Here is a 16347-nt window from a genome sequence, read left to right as displayed (position 1 = left end):
CTGTCCTAGCGAAAACACAAAAGTATTGTTAGTCAGCCTTTCTAAAGATTCGCTTGACCAATTAGCAAATATAGAGCCATTCTGCTCTTTAATCTCTCCTGGAGGTTTTTCAAGGTAAAGCAGAAGCGAGTAGAAATTCATTAGCGGCTGCAGTATAATGAAATAAACCAGTGCCATACCACACAGTATCATCATGACCGCTGTCCAGTTTCTTGTTGTTATATAATGAATACTTCGATTCAGAAAGAAACACCAACACAGATATGGGATCAGCGAGCACAATGTAGAAAATAACTGATACAACTTTTGTCATAACATCTTTAAATCGATGTAATTCACTTTGCCTTAATGCCACTATAATAATATCCAAAGCAAACAGGCGCGCGAGTATCACAACTCTATGAGTTTGCACTGTGCCAAGAAAATTGAAAGGTACGTCAGAGCAGTAGAAGAGCCAAAAATCTCCAAATTTACCCCTTTCTCTTGCCCCACGTTGGGTGCCAATTATCTGTTGAGGGTTAGGATTGCGGGGTGACAATCAAACCCTGGCAGATGTATTGTTAACCTCCTCTCCCCCCCACTTCCCCCTTTTGCCCCTCCCTCTCCCCCTTCCCACTCAGGACAGGTGATCGGGAGGGAAAGAAGGACAGAGAGAAGAGAGTTGGAAAAATTAAAGATGTTTTACTAATGCTACTAATAAGAATAGAGAAAATAATACAAAATATACAAAACCAATCTTGTAAGTCTGAGCAACTGCAGAGCCAGCACCCAAAGTCCTGGATTGGACTCTGTAGCCAACCAGAGCTGGATTCAGTCTCTCACTGGCCTCAGTTCGCAGGGACGACCAGCAAGGTCCTCTCCTAATGTCAGCCATGAGGAAAAAAAAGGGAAAAAAGGGCAAAGGGAAAAAAGGGACGAGATCCTCGTGATCTCCCACTTTTCTATGAAGTATTCACGTGAATGGAATGTTATTCACCATTGGTCAGTCTCTCGGTCATCAGTTTTCTCGTCGCCCCTCTCGCGAGATGTCCATCCGTGCTTATCAATAAGTTTGCATTCCATTGCTAGGTTTATCCAAAACATGTGTTGGGTTCTCCAGGAAAATGCAGCTAATATGAAGGCTTTAGCTGACAGGCAAAAATTCACTGAAAGAGAAACTTGTTTTTTAACAAAACCAGGACATACTGCTACACATAGACCGCTCTCTTCATGCACTCCCATGTGTCTCACAAATCTTTCACTCTTGTTGTTCTGTAATGGGCAAGCGCTCCAGGAGGTTCATGCATCCATCAGGCTCATGGATGATTCCTGAGGACCATCCAAGTGTGGGCAGTGTAAGAGAGGAGCAGAGCAGGGTCAGCTCATGGGCCATGACTGAGCACAAACACCCCAGCAGCAGCCATTCCCCATCTCCCAGGCACAGCCATGCCCACAGCATGCAAATGGCACTGCCATGTATGATTAGTCCGAGGGAAGCCTACCCCCAAAAATCTGCTTCTTATCCCCCCTCAACCCCCAGACATCAACCACATTCCACTTCAGCTCAGACCTGGTTGTAAGGATTTGCTGAAGTCATCAGCCATCACCCTTTACCTCACATCCCCTGACCCTCTTTGCCACACCACACATGGCCAATCACTGTTGCTCAAGGCCTCCCGCTCTTCAGAAGAGTCCTTGAGCTTCTTGGTTCTTCCTGGTGCTTGTTATAATTTTCCTTGCTAGCTCCAGAGCTCATGCTGAGCTTTCTTTATTCATGACAGGGCCTTTGTAACCATCTCTTATGAAGCTGTTGTCTTTTTGTGGTCATCTGTGCAGGTGTTATCACAGAAAAGCACCAAATATATCAAATCTGATGGTGAGTGAATGACAATAAAACCTTGTTGAGTCACTCCCATACCTGGGTCTTTTCATTAAGGAGTTTCTCCTGAGAAAAAGATCCAACTCCTGCCACTCTCTGGAAAGGCACATGAGCACCTGGGGACACAAAGGGTGACTTTTGACAGACCATCCTTTATCTGAACCACTTACATAAAAACCTATGGATAGGGTAGTGCAGCAGAGACTGGAGTTTTGAGCCCAATTCAGCTGCCCTGTGTGACAGACTGTAAAATTAATTTACCCCAGGCAAAGTGTTGGTTTTGATTCTCTTAACAACCTGGAGCACCACATGGGTCAGGAGATGAGTCAGGATACTCAGCAAGAATTCACACTTCTGTGTTCTTAAAGTACAGGTGTTCCCTGGAATCTCAGCAGACATGTCACGCTAGTATCTGGGTTCAAGGAGCTGGTCAAGATCCTCGTCTCCATTTCTATAATGATGGTTTTGCTGCCTGGCTGATGTGCAGACTCTGTACATGGATGATGACACCTGTAGAGCAACCTGCTCTGAAAGACCAGCAGGATGGGCAGTTCTTTCTGGAAGGGTATTAGGACAGCAAACAAGATGACCCTGGGTTGGGGCAAAAGAAAGGGGATGCAAAAGTTGTGATCAGGGCAGTTTACAGTTACTTGTAAAGCAGTCCTGCACCTCAGGTGAATTATTTCTATGATCAGAGCACCTGAGAGATTTCTCCAAATCAAAAACATGAAGGGGATGAAAAGATAGCATCATTCAGGCTCAAAGAGACCTCAGGAGTTGTCTTGACCAGCCTCCTGCTCTAAGCAGGGTCAGACCAGATTAGTGAGGGGTCGATACAAACACATCTTGGTAACTTTCTGATGTAGAGTGGATGCACACTCCTGGGAAACAGCTTCCAGTGCTTGACTGTCCTCAGGAATGGAAAATTTCTTCCTTTCTATAGCACCTTTCCAAGCCCCACCATCGAGATGGGTTCTTACCAATCTACTTGCACACTGACACAGACCATAATGTCCTACCTTGGACACAAGAATATTGTGGGGGATGATGCTGAGTCCTTGCTGACTTCCAGGTAACAGACCATCAATGTTCTCCCCACATCCACAACCCCGTACTTTCCTCACAGAAAACAAAGAGTACGGACAGACACAACGTGCCCTGGGTAAACCCCGTCACCTTCTCTTCCAGACACCCAGAAATGGGGTCCCAGTGGACATGTTCTGGCGCACAGCCCTTAGTTCCCCTGCTCACCCATTGGCCATTTTGAAAAGTGCACACACTGTGTGAGAGCTGCCAGTGGTCAGGGAGTCCCCCCAGTCCCCATGAGCTTTCCAAGATGGTGGAGAGTGGCCTCACTGTGACATCGTCCTGCTGTCTCAGCTCCTGGGATGCTGCCCCTCCTGTCCCATAGAATGGAGAGGATTGTGTTAGTTCCAGTGACCCCTGACTTGGTCCACATCCACTGCTGGTTGTTCTACAGATTCCTGTCTCCAGTCACAGAGGCCTTGGAGAACTTTCTGGTAAACAGGGAGGACAAGAGGACACAGGGATTCTCACCTCTTTCTCTTATTAAATTCATCAGTGCCCACACACTGTCTTTGTTTGTCCTTTAACTGTTACTGCAGTAGTAACAGCTCATTATCGGCCGTTGAATTGCCTCACAGGTCCAAACTGAGTTCTGATCTGGGCTGTTCTGTGCTTGGAGGCTGCTGTCCTTGCAGACCAGATGAACTCACTTCTGCCACCCTGCCTGGCAGTTCATTCCACCCGTGTCACAGCTCTGTCTGCAGCACTGACAGCTCCAGCTCCCCAGTCAGGTCCCTGGCTGAGGACATTGCCTCACATCTGGGCTGAACCACCCCAGCTGTGGCACCAGCCCAGCTCTGACCTGCCACAAGGAACCTGGTACCAAGTGTCCAAGAACCCATGTGTGCAAAGGCTTTGCTTCAGAGCACAGACATGACATGGCCAAAGACTGATGAATGTCTCTCTAGACTGAGGATATAAAACCAGAATAAAATGCCTGAACTCATTCAACTGAAGATATTCCTCCCCCAGCCTGGAGAAATTAGATACTTTGCTGTAATATTCCTGTTGTCCTGTCTAATGATGGGACAAGAAAAGATGATTCTCATACCGATTTATTTTTAAAATGAAAAATACAATGCTGGCAAGAAGTGTCTCTGAAGAGGAGAAAGAATCAACATCACTGATTACTTCAGGTTTTTTCAAAGGACGTGCCCCTGGAGCCCCAGGGACACCTGGAGGGAGCCCAGAGGGGACAGAGAAAGGGACATCATGGGCTGCTCCTGTGCTGCTGAGCTGGGCTGGGCTCCTGGGACAGAGGGAGTTCCTGGCAAGCGGCAGCGCTGCAGAGAGACAGCTCTGCCCAGGAGCAGCTCCTCTGCACAGCGCAGCAGGGCTGAGGGCTCTGCCTGCAGCACCGAGGGCACAGGAGCCAGGCAGAGAGAGGGAAACACAGTCTGGGGTGGGAGGATGCTGGGAGATCACTGGAAACCACATCTTCACAGAATTGAAGCCAGTGGCTGCAGGGCATTGCATCTGGCAATCATTGTGGGATCTCAGAAAGCTGTCACATTGAAGAGCCTGCAAGAGATGTAAGTACAGCTCTCAGAGATTCTCTGATGCAGAGGAGAGGATGTGCTGCAGAGCAGGGGTTGACTTCTGCACTGTCAGAGTGACAAGACGTGAATGCTGCGTTCTCCCAATAATGGCTGTGGACTGTAAATGTAAATGTGCAGGCAGGAGTGCCCAGGGCTGTCCTGCAGAGCAGGGTCCCTGCACCCCGGGGCTGTGCCAAGGCAGGGACTCTGTCGCCTGCCAGGGTCAGCCTGCCCGGGGAGATCCCCACGGTGCTGTAGGGTGAAGCTGTGGGTGGAAAGAGCAAACGCTCTTGGGCACGAAAGGTTCTTCTGCTGTGGAGAGGGTGCTGTGTGGGTCAGGGCTGCTCACAGCTCCAGATCACCCCCAGGATTTTTCCAAGGGGATGCCTCAAGGACAAGATCAATGCAAGGATTACCAGACAGATAAGGAGCTTTCCTGAGCCTGTTTTTTCAGTTTCCTTTCCCATGGGGTGGGGGGTGCAGGAAAGGATAAAATGAAAATGAGCTCTCCTGCTTAAACAAGTCACTGAGACTACTGAACTGCAACTCTGAGTGATCAGCACATCTGCCAGAAGGCTCATAACATCCCTTCACCACCCCTCTGCCTGTGCACAGCACCTGCATCACCTTTGCTGGACCCATCAGCCTTAGTCTGACCTGTCCTGTTTTCCAGCCTGCAAACAGGAAGATGCCCCCAGGCAGTGCCCTGTGAACAGGCAGGATCTGTAGGGCCAGGGGGAGGGCACAGAGGGTGGGATGGGGTCTGTGAGCACTGACAGGGAAGAGACATGGACAGGGAAACACCTCCCAGGGGGAGAATCTCTAGGCAGCAGGGAAATGATCAGAGATGAGAGGAAAATAAACCCAGAATTGTTGTGGGAGGGAGCACAGAGAAAAGTCCCTGTGACCCCCTGCAGTGCAGATCCCTCCTGTGAGCAGCCCCCTGGCCTCCTGTCCCACCCAGCAAAGCCTCTGCCCTCAGGGCCGGGGGCTCCAAGGCATGGAGCAGCTCCTGTGCAGCCAGAGCTCCAGTTCCTCTGCAGAGCACAGGGGCTGAGAGCAGCTGCCCGGCAATGTTGGTGTCTGGGAGGTGGCTGCACAGCTGGGGAAGGGTGACGCTGTCTGAGTGCCCGGCTGCCTCTGCCCTGGCCTCTCTCACACCCACCCTCACCGCATTGTCCTTCTTGCTCCCCTGCTCTGGGTCACTGCTGTTGGGATCTTGTTCTTGCTGTCAGGCTCTCTGGGGATGGGAGTTTCAGCTGCAGAGTCACAGCCTGATCTTGTGGGTCCTTTCCTGCAGGTGTGTCCATGGGAACATGTGTTCCAGCTTTGCTCTGATCTGTGGGGTGTGGGCAATGCAGTCTGTGGGGCTGGGGAATGAGCTGAGTCTCCCTGAATCAAACGCTATCATTAGGACTCTTGATTGTCTCCTTAAGGTTTTGTTCCAAGCTGTGAGCTTCCATCCAGGATGCAAACCTGTCCTATAGCATCTGTGTGTTATGTGAATCCCCATGTAGAAGCACAGAAATTAAGCAACAGAGAAAATGTTGTTTGGTTTGTGAAAGAAAGTCGTGTCTGTCCTGGGCTGAATGTGGGGTGCTGAGACCTTAGGAAAGGCTGAGACATGGCATGGTCTGAGGTGGATCCCTCTACTCTAAGCAGTGCCTGGTGGCTTTTCAGGGTAACATGGGAGTGTGATCAGGCTCCATCTCAGAAAGGTGCCAGCCCAGGGCAGCTGGAGCAAGAGAGGAGGACAGAGCAGCTGCCCTCACTCTGCACTGACCCACAGGCATCCTCTGGTCTCGCAGGACTCGCTCTGTTCTCCCTGAGTGCACCAGAAATGCTGAGGGTTTCTGACACCCAAGAACACTCCCCAGGGTGGGAGGGCAGAAGGAGCTGTAGAAACCCCAAACCTCTCCAACTCAGTTTCTCAGGCCTGGGGATACAGATGCTGACAGTCCCTTCTGCACCAGGAGCAGTTCCAGCTGACAAAGATGAACCCCAGGACTGGCCCCTGCCCACCCAATCACACAGGGTCAGGCTGACTGCTCAAGAGCCCCTGGCCAGAGACCCTGTTCTTCATTGCACACTCATCAAGCACTGACGAGGGCTTCAGCCAGGACGTTCTCCTGGAAAAAGAAAAATGCCTCTTTGTGGGGGACGTCTGTGGGGAATGGCTTTGGTTTCCTCCAGAGAAGTCTCATCTAAACCATCAGTGTCCTTTCCTCCTTGCACAGGTCCTCATGCCCACAGGCAGCAAATGTCCAACAGCAGCTCCATCACCCAGTTCCTCCTCCTGCCGTTCACAGACACATGGGAGCTGCAACTCTTGCACTTCTGGCTCTTCCTGGGCATCTACCTGGCTGCCCTCCTGGGCAACGGCCTCATCATCACCACCATAGCCTGGGACCAGTACCTCCACACCCCCATGTACTTCTTCCTGCTCAACCTCGCCCTTCTCAATCTGGGCTCCATCTCCACCATAGTGCCCAAGTCCTTGGCCAGTTCTCTTTGGGAGACCAGGGCCATCTCATTTTTGGGATGTGCTGCACAAATCTTTATGTTTCTCTTCTTTTTGACATCAGAATATACACTTCTCACAGTCATGTCGTACGACTGCTACGTTGCCATCTGCAAACCCCTGCACTACGGGACCCTCCTGGGCAGCAGAGCTTGTGTCCACATGGCAGCAGCTGCCTGGGCCACTGGGTTTCTCAATGCTCTGCTGCACACGGCCAATACATTTTCACTGCCCCTGTGCAAGGGCAATGCCCTGGGCCAGTTCTTCTGTGAGATCCCCCAGATCCTCAAGCTCTCCTGCTCACACTCCTACCTCAGGGAAACTGGGCTTCTTGTGGTTGGTGTCTGTTTGGCATTTGGGTGTTTTGTGTTCATCGTGGTGTCCTATGTGCAGATCTTCAGGGCCGTGCTGAGGATCCCCTCTGAGCAGGGACGGCACAAAGCCTTTTCCACGTGTCTCCCTCACCTGGCCGTGGTCTCCCTGTTTATCAGCACTGGCATGTTTGCCTACCTGAAGCCCCCCTCCATCTCCTCCCCATCCCTGGACCTGGTGGTGTCTGTTATGTACTCGGTGGTGCCTCCAGCACTGAACCCTCTCATCTACAGCATGAGGAACCAGGAGCTCAAGGATGCCCTGTGGAAACTCATATCTTATAGTTTCCTGAAGCAATAAATTGCCCATTTGCTTCTACATAGGAGTTTAAATGTAGCTAATTACAAGTCCAGCCTGTCAGCTGGATTTTCTGTTCTTATTTTTGGGTTTTTTTATTTCGTTAATGTCATCAGCCCCTTTTTAATTCACTGTCTGCTTTTGTTTTACAACCGCTGGCTGAGTGAGGAGCCGTGTACTCCTTGTCTCTAAACAAAATAAATGGTCCTATAGTGACTTGTTTTTCACTTTATCCTTCCTGCAAGGCCTTTTTAGTGCTGCAGGGACAGTTCCTGTGCATGAGTGGAGGGGAAAAGAGTCCAGCCTGGCAACCCTGCCAGGGAGCACCAGAGCTTGTTCTTCCAGAGCTGTTCTGGTTCCACTCCCACACTCTCCTTCTCATCCCTTGTGTTGGTGCAAGGCCTGAGTGCTCTGGCAGCTTGGTCCCCGTCCTGCTGTGTGTCAGTGCTGTGAGCGCATGCAGGGACAGGCAAAGGGCACTGCTGTCACAGAGGTGGCCTCACAACAGTCTTTCCAGGTAGAAAGGTGATCTCCTATGGGTAGAGCATGATGGTTTAGGTCTTCTTCCAAAGATTCTCTAAAGAATATGCATATGAAAGTGGCCATGGATGCAAACCCCAGGGCACAGCTGTACAGTGTGTGTGTGCAGGGCTGGCACACAGCAGTGTCCTCTCACAGCCAGGCCTCCTGCCAGAGACCTGCAGGACCAGCAGAGCAGGGGCTGCACTGTGCCCCTGTGCACTGGACACCCCTCAGAAGGAGCCACAGGGCATCATCATGGACTGGCCCCTCACAACCACCATTTCCAGCCCTGCGCTCTCACCAAAAGAGGCTATTCTTCCCTCCATGGATGGACACTCAATGAGTGTTTCAGCAGTCCATGTTTGCTTTGGACAGATGACATGTGAGCATGCACATCATGTACGTGAGGTGACATGAACGTGAGTGAGCACAAACACCATCAACTACTCCTTTCCATTCTGTGAAGGCCTGTGGAACACACGAGGTCTTGAGCTCACTTCATATTGGGAGGAACAACCTATGGGAAATCACCTGAAAGCAGCACTGGGTTGTGCTTCCTTTGACTGAGGTCCCTGTGTCCATTCCCCATGACGTGGGACATCTCAGATGAGTCCAGAGCAGGTGACACAGCACAGGGGTGAGGTGTCTCCCATCCTTTGGGAGTGGCAACAGGAAGCCAGAAGGACACTGTGACTCCTGCCTCTGTGTGTAAAAGGGACATACTCTGTCTCTGAGCATCCCTGGGTGCATAAGGAGCCCCTGAAACCAGTGGACACCTGACAGAACCCTGATATTTATGTCAAAAGTGCCATAGAAACCAGAATGGTTCTTGGGTCCTTAGAAAACACAGACCTCAAACCCATCTTCAAGAAGAGCAGGAGTAGGAACTGGGAGAATAACAGGCTGGCCACCTTATCTCCCTCCCTGGGAAGGGGATGGGACACGTCCTCCTGCAGCCGTTTCCAGGAATGTGAAGGACAAGGAAGGGACTGCTGAACCCAAATGGACAGGGCAAAGAAAGGCATGTTGTGTTCAGGGTGTTTGCAAGGCTCAGACATGGTCTCCCTCTGGCCAGAGTGGTGCTGATGGGGCTCAAGAAGTGGATGCTGGGTGGGAAGTTGGCTGAACCGTCAAGCCCAAATATCATCAGTGGTACAAAGTCCTCCATGCAGCCAGTTACTGGTGTCATCTCTCAGTGACCAGCGCTTGGGGAACACTGTTGAACACCTTTATTCTCCCCTCCTATGATGTAACGGAGTGAACTTTCAGTGCCTTTGAGGATGATGGAGTCCTTGAGCAACCTCACCTGGTTCACCCTGCCCTGAGCAGGACAGTGAGACAAGATGAGTGAGACAAGGGCTCTCTGCAAACGTGAGTTATTCTGTGATTTGACAGAATTTTTGCCTTGGAGAGGTTGCTGGAGAGGGAATAGGTAGAATAATAATAATAAAAATAAATAAATAAATGAAAAATAAGGCTGTAGAGGAGATATAGAAGGTGTTAACATAAAAACAGCAGTTCCAGCGAGGAGTGCTTTTCACTCACATTGTTAGTTGGAAATATATTTGACAAATTTGAACAAGGTGAGGAAGCGAGATGGGTGTCTGCAGCCTGTGGGAAAGAGGGGCAGGTATAGGACTGAGTAGAACACGCTTCAGTCTTGGGAGGTCCTGGGTGCTAAGGAGGAGGATGGATGAGTGTGGTATTTTGAGGTCAGTTGTGTTTCAGACACTCATAATCCAAACAGAATCCTGTGGCTGTGAACGGGACAGTGAGGTCAGTTCTGTCTCTGGAGGTGACAGCCCAGCAGCAGGGACATGGCTGGGAAAGAACCTCTGCCTAGGTGCCCACAGGCCGTACCCAGGAGATGGGTAGGAGATGCCTTAGAGATGTGTTACCATGTCCATCCCACCTGAGAACATGACGGGACAGCAGCAGGAACATGGTCGTGTCTGTCAGAGAAGCTGAGCGGCCCGTAGCAGTCATGGGATTTAGAAAATCATGGTGAGGTCAGGTAAAAGACCACAAGAAGCCTAATGGGTTGGGTTCCCTGCATGAAGGGCAGTTTCTGAAGCAGCTGAGCTTTCCATGGTATTTGGAAAAAGCAGAAGAGAGAAAAAAAAAATGCAAAGTGCAATTTGGAAGGTGAGGATTGGATATGAGGAGTAAGAAATGTCAGTGGAAGGGCAGTGCTGTGGTGCAAGAGGTCACCCAGAGGGAGCTGGATCAGCCCATGGTTTGTGTTCCAAGAGCAGCCAGTGAGGGTGCAGACACAGCAGTGAAGGTGCAGAAATGCTGGGCTGAGAGCAGGTGGGGAAGCGAGATGGGTGTCTGCAGCCTGCAGGGAAAGAGGGGCAGGGGTAGGACCGTGTAGAACAGCCTGTGGTGGAGATGGCAAAGGGTGCTGGCAAGGCTGGAAGGGACCCACAGAACCCAGGTCTCTGTCCCCTTGGCCATGGCAGTTGTCTCTGCCACTGAGGCCCAGGAGAAGCCATGTTGTCCTCATGGCACTGGGGCCTCAGTGCCTCCTTGCAGCCCCTTGGGGAAGCTGGAAGTTGTTGTCCCAGTGTTGTTGTTCCCTCGGCCTTGCACACCCACATCCCACGGTCCCAGGAAGAGCCCTGAGCCGTGTGTGAGGGACAGGATCCCCCTTCCCATTGCCTGAAGGTCATGGCTTCTCCTTTCTGCTTCAGAAAGCAATCCAAGGGGTTTCTCAGCATCAGAGCTGAAGAAAAGACTAAAAGGAGACCTCATGGTGGCTACAGCTTCCTCACAAGGGGAGAAGGAAGGGAAGGTACTGATCTCTTCTCTGTGGTGACCAATGACAGAACCCAAGGGAATGGAAGAAAGATGTGCCAGGGGAGGGTCAGTTGGACATGAGGAAAAGGTTCTTCACCCAGAGGTGCTGGACACTGAACAGGCTCCCAGGGAGGTGTCACGGCCCCAACCTGACAGTGTTCAAGAAGAGACTGGACAATGTCCTCAGACACACGGGGTGACCTGTGGGGTGTCCTGTGCAGGGACAGGAGTTGGATTCAATGATCCTTGTGGGTCCCTTCCAACTCAGGACATTCTACAATTCTATGAAATACTAGGTGAAAAGTCCATGTTTTCATTGTACAGATGAGTTGTAACCATACACATCATGTGCATGTCCAATGTGTGCACATGATGAGATGAGCCCAAGGGAGCACAAATGAACCTTGGGGTGCCATAAAGGTCAGTGGGACAGAGATGATGTTCAGGGGTCTCTTCCAACCTGCGCTATTGTAGGATTCCATGAATCTTTTCCTTGGAGAGCTCTATCAAGAGACATATATAATGCCCCAGAGTAAATACAGCAGCTCCTCTGAGGAACGTTTCTGCACTCAAACCCTTGATAGGAAATCTGTTGGATACATTTGATGAAAGCAGCTCAGTTCTATCTGCTCACACACTGGACCACAAGGAGGGTGATGGCTGGGTACGATGCCATGTGGTCACTTGTGTCTCAGGAGCTCATGGTCCAGTAGGAAGCCAATGGCTGTGGAGGGGACTGTGAGGTCACTTCTGCCTCTGCAGGGGATAGGCCAACAGCAGGAACATGGCTGGGAAAGGACTGTGAGGTCACACATACCAGACGAGCAATCGGGTCCAATCAGCATGGCTTTGTGAAAGGCAGGTCCTGCTTGACCACCCTGATCTCCTTCTATGACAAGGTGACCGGCCGAGCAGATAAGGGAAAGTCTGTCGTGGGGAGTGAATCCGCCACACAGGCTGTGGGTGTTGTGTCCTTAGACTGCAGTAAAGCCTTTGACACCATATCCCACAGCATCTCCTGGAGAAGCTGCAGCTCATGGCCTGGATGGTGTATCTGTGATGGGTAAAGAACTGGCTGGAGGGCCGGGCCCAAAGAGTTGTGGTGAACGGAGCGAAATCCACTTGGCCTCCAGTCCCAAGTGGTGTCCCCAGGGCTCAGTATTTGGCTCAGTTCTATTTAACCTTTATCAATAATCTTGATGAGGGGATAGAGTGCAGCGTCAGTAAGTTTGCAAATGACACCAGGTTGGGTGGGAGTGTTGATTTGCTGGTGGGTGGGAAGGCCACACAGAGAGATCTGGACCAGCTGGATTGTTGTGCTGAGGCCAATTGCCTGAGGGCACTGGGTCCTGGATAGGGTCACAACAACCCCAGGCAGCGCTACAGGCTTGGGGAAGAGAGGCTGGAAAACTGCCTGATAGAAAGGGATCTGTGGGTGTTGATCAACAGCGGCTGAACATGAACCTGCATGTGCCCAGGTGGCCAAAAAGGGCACCAGCATCCTGCCTTGTATCACTAAGGGGAGACCTCGCTGTCCACAACTGCCTGAAGGGAGGTTGGAATACGGAGGGTGTTGGTCTCTTCTATGAAGTAGCAAGTGACTGGACAAGAGGAAATGGCCTCAAATTGTGCCAGGGGAGGTTTAGATTGGATATTAGGAAAAAATTCTTCCTGGAAAGGGTTGTCAGGCAATGGAACAGTCTGCCCAGGGCAGTGGTGGAGTTGCCATACCTGGAAGGGTTTAAAAGGTGTTTAGATGAGGTTCTTAGGGACATGGTTTAGTGCTAGATTTATTTTATGGTTGGACTCAATTATACTGAGAGTCTCTTTCAACTGAAATAGTGCTATGATTCTCTGTTACCAACTGGAAAATTCTTCTATCTCTTCTTCAAAGTGCTCTTCACACACCTGCCTCTTTACCTATAGTCCTGAAACTTCTCTAAATAAGCACACAATCTTGAATAGCAGATGTAAATGATGAAAGCACCATGGCTCTATCAGTCTGGTCTGATCCCTGCCAGTCCCAGGCAAACACCTCAGGTACATGGGGGCCTCTCGAGGTTTGCACGGGGTGCTTATAGTGAGACCATGGTGCTCAGCCCGAAAACCTGAGAACTCCTCTCAAAACTGAAAAACAAAACCAACAACAACAAAAAGAACAAAAAGCCCCACACTCTTTTTTTCATCAGATTAAATAATTCAATATTTCCATTAAAATATCCATGGAAGTTCTGTTCTGTCAAACTATGAATTTTCAGTATGTGTATGAACTGTGGGAGATGAAACATTGACCTTTCCTCGTGCTTGCATTGCCAGAATTCTGTCCATCACAATGTGTATTTAATCCCCTGAACATCCAGGAGTTTCTCCCTGTCCTTATCCAGCTCACCATGTCTGAACTCATCTCTTCAGAAGCCTGTCTGGACATTTGCACTTTCCATGGCTCCCCAGAGGTTCTTCACCTCTCACTCTTTGCTCATTCAGAGCCTCTCAGCTCTCACTCTGCTTTGAGCTTCAGGCAGGTAAAGTCTTTCAGAAGTTGCTCTCATAGGCAACTCTTCAATTAGGGCAATGGACCTCGCTGGAAACTGCTTAATTTAACCATAGAACTGAGAAACATCATTAATTTCTATTGTGTTTTCTTTTTTTTTTTTTTCTCCTTTTTTGTTTCCTCTAATTAAAAATTCCCCGGTGCCTGTTTACATCCAGTCCTCTAAGGAAACATGAAGTGATTCCTGCGAAGAAGCTGTAACAATTAGTGAAAACTTCAGTGCAGAATCTGATGTAAAGAAATGTGCTGTAAATCCCAGGGGCCAATGAGCAGAACAGGGAGTCTGGGGAGCTGATTGTAGATTTCCTGCTATCAATTTGAGTAGAGAAACATTCTTCTCAGGAACTGCTCTGTTTATTTGACAGCTTTTAGGTCTCCTCCTCTGCCTATATTTTTTTTTTCTTGTTCCTCCACCTATTCCTTCTCCCAAAACCTTTCCAAGGGAAAGATTCCTTGAATCACAAAGTAACTCAGGTTGAACATCATCTTGTCTCAGTGTGCTGCTCAAGGCAGGGTGAACCAGGTGAGGTTGTCCAAGGCCTCTGCCCAGCTTTGCACCATCCACAAAGGAGCTGAAGGTTCACTGCGTCACATCATACAGGGGAGAATAAAGACGTTCAACAGTGTTGGCCCAAGTGCTGGTCCCTGAGGGATTCCACTGGTAACTGTCTGCAGGGGGCACTTTGTACCACTGGTGACATTTGGATTCTATGGGGGACTACAGATGCTATATAAAACGCCATATAAAAGGATGTGCTCATGTTTTTGTGACAGTAGTGTGTTGAAAAATTAAAATGTCTTGAGTTTGCCGGTTTGAGAGTTGGGGTGTTCAGCTGGAGAAGAGAGGCTCCTGGGAGACCTTATTGCAGCCTTTCTGGACTGAAAAGGGGTCGATAAGAACGATGGGGACAGACTTTTGAGCAGGGCCTGTTGCGATAGGACAAAGGGCGATGGTTTAAACTAGAAGAGGGGAGAGTCAGGGAATGAAATGAGAAGAGATGTTTTACACTGAGGGTGGTAAAACACTGGGACAGGTTTCCCAGAGAGATGGTGGATGAACCATCCCTGGAGACATCCCAGGCCAGGCTGGACGGGGCTCTGAGCAACCTGAGCTGGTGAAGATGTCCCTGATCACCGAAGGGAGTTGGACCACATGGGCTGTGAATGTCACTTCCAACTCAAACTACTTTGTGATTCTAGGATTCAGTGGCAGGAAAGACTGGATGCATCAATGCTTGATAACCAGAAAAGGTCTTGTCTGGCAGCTTCACCCAGCAGCTCTCCCCACCCGAGTGGAGAGCTGACCCACTTCTGTACAACCAACCCTGCCCCTGCCCCACAGTGCCCAGAGAATGCTGCCCAGGGCCCCCAGGATGGGGATGCTGTGAAGGGGATCCCCCCTCAGAAAGTCAGGGAGAGTTGCAGGGCACAAAGATGATGAAGGGAGTGGAGCATGTCCCATGTGAGGAGGTGATTCTGGTGCCATTTTGAGCCCTGAGGTGATTCTGGCACCACTATTTTGAGTCAGTTTGGGGGTCACTCCCTTGTTCTCCTCTCTGCCCTGGGGAGACCACACCTGGAATATTGTGTCCAGTTGTGGCTCCTCAGCTCCAGAAGGACAGGGAACTGCTGGAGAGAGTCCAGTGCAGCCACCAAGATGCTGAAGGGAGTGGAGCATCTCCCGTGTGAGGAAAGGCTGAGGAGCTGGGGCTCTGGAGCTGGAGAAGAGGAGACTGAGGGCTGACTCATTCCTGGGGATCAATATGGAAAGGGGCAGTGTCAGGAGGATGGAGCCAGGCTCTTCTGGGTGACAACCAGTGACAGGACAATGGGCAATGGGTGCAAACGCAAACTGGAACACAGGAAGTTCCACTGAGAAAGGAGAAGAAACTTGTTCCTGGTGAGGGTGGCAGAGCCTGGCCCAGGCTGCCCAAGGAGGTTGTGGAGTCTCCTTCTGTGCAGACATTCAAACCCGCCTGGACACCTTCCTGTGGAACCTCAGCTGGGTGTTCCTGCTCCATGGGGGGATTGCACTGGATGAGCTTTCCAGGGCCCTTCCAACCCCTCACATTCTGGGATTCTGGGATTAGTGAGGGGTTACTGGGAACACTGGTGGGGTTGCTGGAATCACTGGGGGGTTGCTGGGATGGTTACTGGCAACACTAAGAGGATTTGTAGAGGATTTGTATTGGGAACACTGGGAGGTTTACTGGGAGCACTGGGAGGTTTTCTGGGAACACTGTGGGTTTTCTTGCAGGCTTACTGGGAACAATGGGGGTTGCTGGGATCACTGGAGAGGTTAGTGAGGGGTTCCTGGGAGCACTGGGAGGGTTACTGGGAACATTGGGGGTTGCTGGGAGTATAGTGGGAGCACTAGGTGGTTACTGGGAGCACTGGGGGGGGGTTTGCTGGGAGCACTGGTAGAGTTATTGGGAATGTTATGGGAACACTAGAGGGATTAGTAGGAGTTTATTGGGATCACTGAGAGGGCTACTGGGAGCAATGGGGGTTGTTGGGTGGTTACTGGCAGCACTGGGAGGGTTACTGGGAACACTAGGAGGATTAGTGCAGGGTTATTGGGATGACTGGGAGGGGTACTGGGAACACTCAAAGTATTAGTGGGGGGTCACTTGAAACACTGTGAGGGCTACTAGGAGCCCTGTGGGGCCTTGCTGGGAACACTGAGGGGGTTGCTGGGGGCACTGGGAGGGTTACTGGGAACACTGGGGTTTGCTGGGGAGTTACTGGGAGCAGTAGGTGGTTACTGGGAGCACTGGTAAGGTTACAGGGAGGGTTACTGGGA

At 50.6% G+C, this 16347-nt stretch overlaps 1 protein-coding gene across 1 annotated transcript; it reads left to right on the top strand.

The window, feature by feature from the left end:
• Positions 1-7087: 7087 nt before the first annotated feature.
• On the top strand, positions 7088-7675 carry LOC136105111 (olfactory receptor 14J1-like). The gene has a single exon (XM_065844669.2). It carries the CDS (start codon positions 7088-7090, stop codon positions 7673-7675), a length of 588 nt encoding a protein of 195 aa, XP_065700741.2.
• The last annotated feature ends 8672 nt before the right edge of the window (positions 7676-16347 follow it).

Source organism: Patagioenas fasciata, chromosome 9 (assembly GCF_037038585.1).
Source record: "Patagioenas fasciata isolate bPatFas1 chromosome 9, bPatFas1.hap1, whole genome shotgun sequence".
NCBI classification, from domain to species: domain Eukaryota; kingdom Metazoa; phylum Chordata; class Aves; order Columbiformes; family Columbidae; genus Patagioenas; species Patagioenas fasciata.
Note: the sequence above shows the minus strand (reverse complement) of the source record. Positions and strands in the feature narration are given on the sequence as shown.